The sequence below is a fragment of the Temnothorax nylanderi genome, unplaced genomic scaffold (assembly GCF_030848795.1).
Source record: "Temnothorax nylanderi isolate EJ_2023f unplaced genomic scaffold, tnyl_v1.0 TNYL_tig0013_pilon, whole genome shotgun sequence".
In the NCBI taxonomy this organism is placed as follows: Eukaryota; Metazoa; Arthropoda; class Insecta; order Hymenoptera; family Formicidae; genus Temnothorax; species Temnothorax nylanderi.
The window spans coordinates 674,782-686,656 of NW_027249075.1; the positions used below are offsets into that span (position 1 = coordinate 674,782).

At 39.1% G+C, this 11,875-nt stretch overlaps 1 protein-coding gene across 2 annotated transcripts; it reads left to right on the plus strand.

Moving 5' to 3' along the window:
* Positions 1 to 47: 47 nt before the first annotated feature.
* On the plus strand, positions 48 to 7,809 carry LOC139767944 (death-associated inhibitor of apoptosis 1-like). Of its 2 annotated transcripts, XM_071697700.1 has the most exons (3): positions 48 to 1,380; positions 4,330 to 4,454; positions 5,093 to 7,809. In XM_071697700.1, the coding sequence occupies exons 2-3, from the start codon at positions 4,429 to 4,431 to the stop codon at positions 6,060 to 6,062; spliced, it is 996 nt and encodes a 331-aa protein (XP_071553801.1). In that variant the 5' UTR covers positions 48 to 1,380; positions 4,330 to 4,428; the 3' UTR covers positions 6,063 to 7,809. The 2 variants fall into 2 exon arrangements, with proteins under 2 accessions (XP_071553801.1, XP_071553802.1); XM_071697701.1 differs by lacking the exon at positions 4,330 to 4,454.
* The last annotated feature ends 4,066 nt before the right edge of the window (positions 7,810 to 11,875 follow it).

The window sequence follows — 11,875 nt, forward strand, 5'->3', positions numbered from 1 at the left end:
GACACTCAAACACGTACTCAGATAACCGCGCCCATTGCAGTTGACGGTTTCCGCTTACATTTCCTTCAATATCACGCGATTCCCGCAATTGGCGTTAACAAAACATCCTTTCTCAGTATCAAAGAAGCTCCGAGCGTTAAATTTCTCCGTAAAATCAAAATCAGATTTTTCTAAAAAAAAAAAAAAAAAATTACGCTCTACATTTTCTTCAATATTTCCGCAATTGGCGTTAATAAAGCATTTCTTCCTAATATTAAAGGAGCTCTGAGCGAAATTTCTCCGCAAAAACAAAATCAGATTTTCCTTCATTAAAAAAAAAAAACATTTACATTTTACATTTTCTATATCACGTGATTCCCAGTTCAAAGAAGATTCGAGCGTTAAATTTCTTCGCAAGAGCAAAATCGGATTTTTCCCCTTCAGAGAGAAAAAATGTGTTAGAATTTTCACGTCGAATAATTCTTGCGTTGGGCAAAAGTTCGCCACAAATTTAAAAAGTTAATGGCAATAAGCCCACCCCTAGTGGGCCCTAGTTTCCCAGCGCCTATTCGTAGGGCCCCCCCAACAGTTCCTATACGAATAGTAAAGTCCGCAACCAATATGCTGCGATCCTACGATCCCTTCTCCCTTCCCTGATCCCTTTACCCGCCCTGGCCCTCGGTGGAGCTGCCCCGCGCCGGGCGTGCAGGCTGGTGCAGGCCGTGGCCGCCGTAAAAGATATTGGGCGGTGGGCCAAATTTTGGTCATTGGACCATTGGACGGGCGGCCCAGCCGCCGGTGAGCGGCGCCAGTGGTAGCCGGCCAGCCGGGTAAGGCGGCATGCTTTGATTGCTTTGTTGCTCGGGACTCGGGTACGGTTTTACTGACAAGTTTAGTCAACTACTCGATAAGGACAGCCCTAGACCTAGCCTCCTAGACAGCCCCGACTGTTTTCAGGTTTCCACGTGCCGCGGGATTGGAAATATTCCCTCCCTTCCCCGTTTCCCGCTTCGCGCTCCCTATCTCTCTCTCTCTCTCTCTCTCTCTCTCTCCCTCCCCTTTCCCTTTGTTCCGAAGGCGAGATTCGGTTCGGCGGCGACGGCGACCCGGCACTTCTTTTCGGATTGCTCCCCGCGCGTCAGTCACGATCTCACGATCGTTGCTTCGCGGCACGTCAAATCGAGTCGAGACACGGGCCTCGTTGTTCCGACACTTCCGACCAGCCGAGTGAGGAACTGCGAACGGAACCGGATCTCAGTAGATAACGGGTAGCCGCGGGTACACCTGGAAGACCAGGGTGACGGAACACGCCGGTACCTTCGGGGGAGTTCCGACGTTTTCCAGCGACGGTGATCACCGAATCGCGAAAGGAGAGGAGCGGCGACGACGCGCGGCTCAACGGTAAGTCGGCGGTGGTGAATGCGGGATACGGGAGAAAAGGTATCGATAAGATTGCCCTCCTAGCCTCCTCTCCTAATCCCCCGTTTTTTCCTCCGTTATCGTCCTCGATATCCTCGTATCAACGCCGATAAACATCGTGAAATTTCGCGAAGGATTTCGGTCTCCCGTTTGTCTCGGTCGGTCTCTTTTTCTGTCTCCGTGACACTTTGTGCCAAGCGAGCGGCACATTAACTGCTTTTTTTCTCATTTCCGCTCGTAAACTGAGAGCGGTTCAAGCGGTTGTGAATAGTCAGAGGAGGACGCGTGAATAATTCGTGAAACATACACGAATAGACCGCCTCGGAACACTGGTGATGGCGCCGTGCCTTTTCTCTTTCGTACAAAGACACAGCTTGGTGCATGAGACTCTTTTAGTTTTTCCGCTCTCCGTCGCCTTCCCCCCTCCCCCCCCTTGCCATTGTTGGCTCAGTTCGCTGTCAGAAGTCAAAATCCCTTTCTTATTCTGTCTGTCTCGCACATTCTGTCTTTCTCTTTCTCTCTCTTTCTCTCTCTCTCGTTTACTACACTTCTCTCTTGCCGTGTGGCAAATTTTCGTCGCGGTGAGATCATTCTGAGATCATCGTGGCACGTGATCCCTACTGCGATTCAAAGGAAAGCAGATGTGAGAGGTTTCAGCGGAATGTCGGAGCAGCAGCTGGCTGCCCGAAGGGCGGATCGATCCGAAGTCCGAAGGGCTCGTGAGTTGGGGGACCTCGGCTGCAGATACCTAGTTCTCAAGGACATCGAAGTACACATGTACCGAAGTATACATGTACATCGGTACATGTGTACTTCGATCGAATGTAGCCTTAGTTACGTCCGTTCAACCAAAAAGAAATGTACAACGAACGTAATCGGTTCTCATAGCTTTTTTGATGCTGAATGTGATCTACGTTTACCAAATTGTTCTATCACAATTTGGAGAAATTTGCGATAATTAAATTTGCGATTAAAGTTGTAAAGAAAGAGCTATTAATGTATTTTGTCAATTATAATATGTAATGTTGGAGAAATTTTATTGCAGTCAAAATGAAGTACGTTAAAAGTTGTTACAACTTTCAGCCCTTAAAAGAAGTTTTTCGTAGCGATTATGATTAAAGAGATTATTTATGATATTAATATAGGGTCTATTTGCGTCAAAAAAAGTTGCGAGTTACATATAATATTAAGAAACTGCCAAATATTTTTTAAATTATTTTAATAATTATCAGATCAATATCCAACGATCTGGAAAACCCTTAAGTGTGAATATTTGAAAAAGTCTGTCAGATCCTTAACGGTTTATGTAAGTCGCAACATTGACGCAAACTGTACATTAATCATAAATATTTTCTTAACACTGCGCGGACACTGTTTTTGGAACACTCACCCGGATATCCTGCCAACCCTTTTAAGTACAAAGGGCTTTTGAAACTCTTCTGTGTTACAAAGAAATCTATAAAAATTCATGTATCATCTTTAAGATTTCAAAAAGTTATTTCTATACCTACATAGACCGGAACTAGTCAATTTTTTTTAAAAGCGCTGAAGCCATTCCCGGGGGAATCAAAAATAAAAAATCGACTGTGCCTTAAAAGACCCACGGTATTCGCGCGGTGTTAATTATAATCGACATAAATTTTTTTTTTAAGACTAAAGCATACTCAATTTTGATTTCAATAAAATTTCTCCAACATTATATATGTTATAATTGTGACAAAATAAATTAATATAGTTGATATTAATTAATATAATATGTAATATAATGTTGTATATTATTTTATACAATGTTATATGTTATAATTATAATTAATATAGCCTTTTTTGCAACTTTAACTGCAAATTTCTGAAAATTGTAACGCGATAGAGCGACTTAAACGTTCAGCGCCAAAAAAAACAACAGGAAACGATTATTCTCGTTTTTGTGCTCCAAAAAGAGGCATTTTTTGTTATCTCGGAGACGTCGCGTCGTCGCGACAGTTGCAATAACGTTAACAAGAAAATCCTATCGGTACCGTATCTTATCTCAACCATGTTTTTTTCAATGTTTTACCTGAAGTATCGGTAAAGGTCATTTGGCTCATCAACCTCAGGCATCATCAGTTGTTAGGCTCGTTCTATCGCATCTATGACTCCCTAGCGACAGCGATTGTTAAAAAGTCATCTGATAGGACGAGCATGCCAACTCGAGTGGACGTTTTATTTATTTATTTTTTTCCGATAATTGGAATTTATCAATGATACGCCTTTATAGATAACGATAATCTCGAGCTTTTATGGAAAATTTGTCCACCAAGGTTCAAGCATGACCTTCGAAATTCCTGGAAGATTATGAAATTCCGACATGAGATTTCACAGTTAATCATTCCATTATTGAAAAAATAGAATAAAGTAGCGAACGCTTATTTTAATAAAAATTTCACTTCAATTGCAGCTTTAATGCTACCTTTTGTATACAAGGAATTAATTGTCAATTATTAATTATTATCTATGTATTAGGCACTCTTAAATATATAAAATTTTTTCAGTTAGATTTAAATTAATTATAATAATTAATAATTATATATTATTATTATTATTTATTTATTTATTATCTATTAGACCCTCTGTATTTCTCAATCTAATTTGCATACAGAGGACTAATATTGCCTTAGAAACGACGAGAATGTTAAGTTCGCGTCTTTAAAAAATTCTATGTAATATTACATAATTCGTCGTAGGAATCAGCGCTATTAATAGTGCGTTACAAATGGGTTTCCGCTTATATTGCACAACAGCGGTTTCAGAACGCCGCGTTCGCTTCCGGATCCTCTTATCTTTCCATGACGCTCTTCATTGATAATCCTTCCTAGTATTATTAATGACTTGTGCATTCCTGAAAATATAAGGCGGGTAAATATATATAATTGCGTAATAATTTATTTGCCGCAGTAACGAAGTGGACGTTCGCGAGTGAAATTGTCTCTGCCGATTCGAAACGCGTTTCAACGCTTTCAACGATGGCTTTCGGATGAAAACGTGAAGATATAAATGCTGAACGACAGCTTTATGCGGGCGTACGTTTATCTATTTATCTCGATCTCTTCAAGTCATTTCGCTCAATGTCAACACGCTTTTACATCACCCCGTGGGTGGTAATATCTCGAAAGGAAAAATTCCAGCGTGTCGATAGATGCGCGGTGGTGTTTCCAGGCTGGGGCATTGCGTGCGTGCATGCGTGTCCGGGACTGTCGAGGCTGTGGAATGCGTTTTTTTTTTGTAAAAGGGAGAAAGAGAGAGAGAGAGAGACAGAGAGATACAGAGCGAGAGATCGGAGTCGGTAAAGGGCAATTCAGACGGGACGAATATTTACTTTACTCACGCCTACAGTCAAATAGATTTGCCTCTTCAATCCCATCATTCATACAAATCTTAACAGCTCCGTGATCGTGCTTCAAATTCCACGATAATCTCTTACCTTTTTTTTTTTTTTTTTTGAGAGCGAAAGATCTTGTTTCTCTCTCTTTTATCTACCTTTTCTATCTTGGGAGGTTCTCCCGCATGCCATTCCCAAATTCAGACAATGAGAAAGGAATGTCGGTACCGCCAACATAGCGTGACTCGTAAATTGACATAAAATAGGGTTTCGCAAAAACGCTGCCGTACCGAGGAATTTGTACCATAAGTCACGTTTTGCCTCTTTTTTTCCCCGCAGATTTTTGCGCAAGCAGACGTTGCGCCCGAGGAAAATGATGGAACTGGATCGAATCGGGCACGAGGATTGGGACAAGAAGAAGCCATATGATGTACCGACTTTGACCGCGAAATCAACGGTGCCTGACGATGTGGACTACACGGATTATCGTTTTGAGAGCGCAAGGTTGAATTCCTTCGGCGATTGGCCCGTGCCGTTCGTCGATCCCAAGAAGCTGGCGGCCGCTGGCTTTTTCTATACCAAACAGAAGGATGCGGTAAAGTGCTTTATGTGCTCGATCGTCCTGTCTGGATGGGTAGACGGCGACGACCCAATGGGGGAGCACCAACGTTGGTCCGGAAGATGCCGATTCGTCCGTAATCTCCCTTGCGGAAATGTGCCAATCGATGTCGATCCCAGCACGATCCCCAAAATGCCCAAATGTTTAGATACCTGCGGGCTTTACGGCGTCAAGTATATGCCTTATTCTAGTTCAGACACCGATCCGTCGACGGAGGAAACCATGAAGCCCGAGATCAACGAGAACATCGAAATCACCGTCTTCTGGGATTCCATCACGAACGCGAATTTCACGGCCAAGCTCGGCGACGTGTTAGGTTCGAAGCAGCCCACATACGCTTCCTACGAGCGGAGATTACACTCCTTCGCGACGTGGCCCGATACGATGTGCCAAAGAAAAGAGGACCTGGCGGCCGCCGGTTTCTTCTACCTCAGCGGCCTTTACGCACAGTCCGATGAAACGATGTGTTTCTACTGCGGGGGATGCTTGAAGAACTGGGAACCGACGGACGATCCTGTGGAGGAGCACGTCAAGTGGTTTCCCGAATGCAAGTTTATCAAAAAGGTAATAGCGGAGAAGCAGTTGAAGAAGAAAGACGACTCGTGCACATCATCCACGGAACAGACGGACCACGACACCTGCCTCGAGACTGAGAAAGTGACGACTGCAACGTGCGACTACATTTGTTAGTGTCTGAAACGATAAGCAAACCATTCTCTTTTTAAATCCGACTGAAACAAATAATAAGACTGTATTACAATAGCAGAGAAGCATGGCGCGTATCTACCATGCGATTATTTCGCCGTATGTACAGATAGTGACCTCACGTATGCGAAATTTTGCACGTCCGCGTGTTAGACAATATGTTCGAGAGCCATATTGTTTTATCAGTCTCTATCGTAATAAAAGATCCGTTTTTTATTGCTGAACTGGCTGCGCTGGGCTCAGAGTTTATCTTTTTCCTTCCAATGTGAAGTAAAAAAGATAAATTCTGAACTAGTGCAGCCAGTTAATTCAGCGATAGAAAACCGATCCAAAGATACATTTAGGCGTATACAGTTATTCGGTATGCATGAGAGCGGTTTACAACGATCTAATTTAATAATTGACGCGAATGACATGACTCATTAACGCATCAATTTGATATATTTACACATTGTAACATGGACGAAACTTTCGTTGTAATTTTTAACGTAATAAATGTGCATTTAAGTTTAATTGTTTATTTAAGTACTTATTCAAATCATCGTGAGGTATGTGTGATAAATTTTATCAGTCGACTATATTATCAATTGCCGATCAGTATTATAGCGAATAGTGTTATATAATGTATAGTGCAAACATAATACCTCATAGTGTATTATATTACAAATTAATTGCACTATTATGAAAAATTGACGCGGATTATTAAAATATAAATTGTATAAAGAAGGAATGTAACCGGACGTTTTTAAATTTATATTATCTTGACCTTTCAGTCAATATCATTTTTTACTTGCATAGATTACGCATTGACAGATTTATTTACGATTAGATAGCTGATTTATAATTACCACGTATTATTTGTGAAACGCAACCTATTTATTTTCCTTCTCGAAAAAGATGAGAATAAAAATAAGTTGAAGAGCGAATTAAAGATAACAGTTCCGAGATATAAACAAGAGGCAAATATAAGATCAAGATAGGAATAAAAATAGGAATGTTTATCTAGAACGTCATTTACCTTTCAGTTAATTCATGAAATAGCACGAGCGAATATTTAGAATTCCTTCAAGAAAATCTAAAGCACGCATTCTGTTAGAAATGCATAAGGAATGGTAGTTATACGTTGTATATATATGTATAAGAATCGCTATAAGAAACGGCAGTTGTACGTAATTTTATCGTATATATTAAGATCGATATGTGAATGAGTGATTACGATTGTGAACTCTACGATAAACGCAAGATAACTAATTGTCCGATGGATTGTCAATTATTAAATCGTACGAAACGAATATACTATAGAGACTTTTTAGTGTATACTGTTCCAAAAGGTTTTCTTTCTCGATTAACATACGATTCTGAGTCTTCATTCCGGAGACGAAAGTTTTATAAAAATATACTGTAGAAACGAACGCGCTTAACTACGCCTTAATTTAGTGCGAGTCACACCAGGATCTAAATAGGATAATTTATGCCCGTATGACATACCACACAGTGTACGATGTCATCGTTTGTTAATGCAACGTAATGCCGTGATGATACATCGCGCATTAACTTTGCGCTGAATTTTGTAAACAGATACAAGTATACTAGTCATGATACATTCACAGTATAGATACAATTATGTATACAGATATTGCGTTTAATACGCAGAAGTATGACAAATAATGACGTAAAAGATTGCATTATTTCCTGTGTAGCAAACCGAAATAAAATACATTGTTCTCCATGAGTTGCTTTAACGTCAATGTGTAATTTGCAATATTTGCATGTAACACGCATGAGATTAACCTATCGAAAACCGCGGTTTTTTTTTTACGTAATTTTATTCTCTGTTATTTTCTATCGGAGACGTGATCCACGTTGTAATATACTAAATATATAAATAATACAATACAATATATAATGATACACTAAATCAATCAATCGTTTTTTAATCTGTAAAACATTTAAAATTATTAAAATATTTTGTTACGATCACTGTCATCTGTATTTGCATGTAACAGGGAATAACTTACACTTAATCGTGTTGCGTTTTCTTTCGTAAATGTATTTTCCAGGAAAGATATAGGAAGATGCATTGCACTCATAATACTTATAAGTATTATATATATTATATCCATATAGGGTGTCTCATTTTCAATGACATAAGTATGAAAATATTACCTCCATTAAAAAAAATACAATTATTAAAATATCGAAAATCGCGAAATTTAAATAGCCTTTCATAACATAACTTAATTTCTCCTTGCGAACAATCGATTTTCATGTAAAATGTTTTTGTACATTTTTGAAAATAAATGAGCTATTTACATTATTTTAGAATCTACCATCTGATCAGTCAGTCAAGGAAGAACGTGTCCAATTTGAATCTCATTAGCAAAGTTAGTTTTAACGTGCATCAAAAAGAGGGAACTTTACTTTTTATAAAGTATCATGGAATATAAGTTCTAGCTGTACCCTCTAGAAACTTCGAGAAAATGTTTTTGAAAAATACTGAGATTGGTTTTTTCTCCGCGGGTCAGAGAGAATCAAAAATCGAGTCGACAATAGTGGGTAGAATACGATATTTTGAATATCTCGTAGTTCGGTACAATTTAGTTTGTTACATGCACGGTGTATCGCAGATTGTAACAAATGTTAATAATACTTAAATCTTTTAATACTTTCGATCGTCTCAGAACGTTCGGGAAATTCTACGTAAGTGTTTTTAAGGCATATATAAAGGCTAACAATTTCTTCAATTTCGTTCAAGATCGTTAAGGAGCTAATGCCGCTTGGTTCCTCTACATTACAAGGTCGATTTATCGAGAGAATTCAGACCTGTTTATATTACGTTCGACGCGATCGCGGCGCGGAAATCATGTGAACAAGTTCATGAATGATGGATAACGAATTGCTCATGCGTGAAAAAGCGTTGAAGAATGAGACTACGCTTTTTTCTTGCTTGCAGTTTCGATCTTTCTTGAAGCGGAAATTTCTGTGTAATTGTCGTAGAAATTCCCACGGTATGTGTAAAAACTCTCTTAAAATAATGCAAAACGAAACCTGAATAACCCGACTGAGAAAGCTTGAACCCTCCCTTCTCCCAGAGATCGGCGCCACTATAGTTAAAAAGGGACCTTGGCATATTTTGGGGAAGGACCGTCTTTTTTTCCCGAAAATACAAACGTTCGGGAAAACGAAGGGGGAACGTTTGCTTCTCAGACTCCGCCTTTCCTTTCCTTCTCAGACTCCTATTCTTATAACTGCATGCCTTTGCTCTAGCAGGAATGCGAGGGGAACGTGTTATCCTGCATCGGCTAAGTCTTCACATTTCTCTAACACAGTTTGCCCAGTGTACATAATAGAGACGCTTCATTCATAGCTGGAAATATTAAATACGGACTCACAGGGACGGATTTATATTATATATGCCATAGATTGCTATTTCTAAGCAACGACACGAATGTTGGATTGGCCGCGGCGGAACAGTATCTTGACCCCCAAAATCACCGGACTTCACTTCGCTCGATTTTTATTTATGGGGTCATGTCAAAAATTTAGTTTATGCCACAAATAGTCAAAATGTTGCTCATTTAAAAGAAGAAATTGTAATAGCATTTCAAGAATTAAAAGCTCAATCCATCTTATTGTTAGCAAAAATTCACGAGTCTGTGATTTAAAGAGCACAGCTTTGGACTCAACAGGAAGGCCAACAGTTTCAACAATTTTTTAAAGTAAAAAGTAAGAAATTAAAAGATTCATTGCCGATGTGTCCCCAAACAAAAAACACAAACGGAATTGCTATAGCAATCTATAGCAAGATCCGTTAGTTGAGACATAATTATCGTAAAATATTTTTTTACGTACGAGGCTTTGTTTTCGAAATAAACGATTTTGAAAATCTATCAAGTACACGTGCACTTGACTATGTCTCGACCATCGACATAAAATTCAATGAAAAAAGAGAGTAAAAGGAGAGATCCGTGTTCATAGCTATTATACTTCTCTCTTTTTAACAATAAGTCATTCAACACAAAAGATCAAAGAAAAATCTCTTGCCGCATGCTCCATTTATAGTACTAAATGTCGATCGTCTCGACATATGCTCTATATGTATATATATATTTATTTATTTATTTTTATAATAAGTAACAATCATAAAAACTATAGAGCGGTTTTATATAGGCCTCTCTATAGTTTTTATGATTGTTACTTATTATAAATATAAATACATTTTATTCAAGTTATATATTTATTAATGTTTAAATGTATCATTACCTATATATATATATAGATAGAACAGAAAATTATAATGATATTAAAATAACGAGAAAACGATTGAATCGTAATAGAAAAGTTAGTTTTTATAGTCATCTTTTCATCATTTTTGGACGTCATTGTAGTTTTCCGTTCTGCCAGAGAAAAAGGGGCCCCTCCTAAAATTAGTATTAGCGTCAGGCCTCGGAAAGTTACCATCCGTCCCTCATTCGTAACGCTCTTTTGACGTTATGGGTGCATTCGTTTACGCGCCCGAGTGCTAAAAGTCCTACAGCATATGTCACGTGCACTATAGATTCTCAGCGCTCGGGTGATGTTTCTGCACGCAGCCCTATACGTGAAAGAATGTACTCTATTTGAGCGATGAATGAATCGTTTAAATGTCGACCGCTGGACGTTATCGCTTTTCGTTTCGGATTCGCGTTCGCTAGGCGCTAAGCGCTACGGTAATTCGTACGTGCATTAATAAATACATTATATGTAATAAATACGTTTTATCGTAGCTGACGTGATGTGTTTTAAGAAATAAGATCTCGGGCAACGACACGCACGTGATTCGCAAGCGAATCACTATTAGTAGCCTTTGACCGATTAAGTCGATGATTTTTCTCGGAAACGGAGTAACGGATATGACACAATTCATCGGGAGGAACGCTCACGTTATTTTATACTTCAGAGCTCACGGATATCTCATCTTCACTACACATATTTATGCACACGTGTGTGCGTATGCGCGCGCGCGAGTGAGAACTGTGCCATGGAAAATTTTAATTCTTAAAACACATTTGTTAGCTATAATGTATTTATTATATACGGTGTATTTTATTATTAATTATTTTCTACCGATATGCAAAAGCTTTATTTAGACAGCGAAATAATACGGGACGTACTTTTTGTACTACGATAATATTAAAAGGTATACATCTTCGTTATAGAGAGACGAGCAAATTTTATGTAGTAGATATGATGACGCAGATATGATGACGAGGCTTAGAGTTTAATTTTTTTTCTAGTGTGTCCTCCGAATTTACACATGGCGCGGTTATATAAAAAGCGCCTTCCGAGAATTCGTAATCATTCGCGATTGCGTGTCACGACGTTAAATGCGCAGAAATTTGGGTAGGCGTATATTTAGATTAAGCGGACGAGATAAATTTCGAAAACGTCATGCCGCTTGACTCTATTAAGTGATACACGTGATAAGATAGATCCTTTTGTAAGCCATTAATTCCCGCAAACTGTATAACCTGCGATACATATGTGCGCGACCGTACGCAGAAATTCTTTAAAACGCTCTCAAGAGAGAAGAGGAGAGAGAGAGAAAGAGAGAAAGAGGAAGGGAAAGAGAAAGCGCAAATGACGCATTTTTGAAACAACGGGCGGATGTCCAGGCAAAACCAGGCAACACCGGAAATGTCTAATGCGAAACATCCTTCCGCAAGGCAAAACGTCCATACAATTTATCCGGCTTGTAGAATTTCGTCTAAAAACACGTCTCAGGTGACTGAGGTCTTTTCTTTTAATCTGTCTAGCTA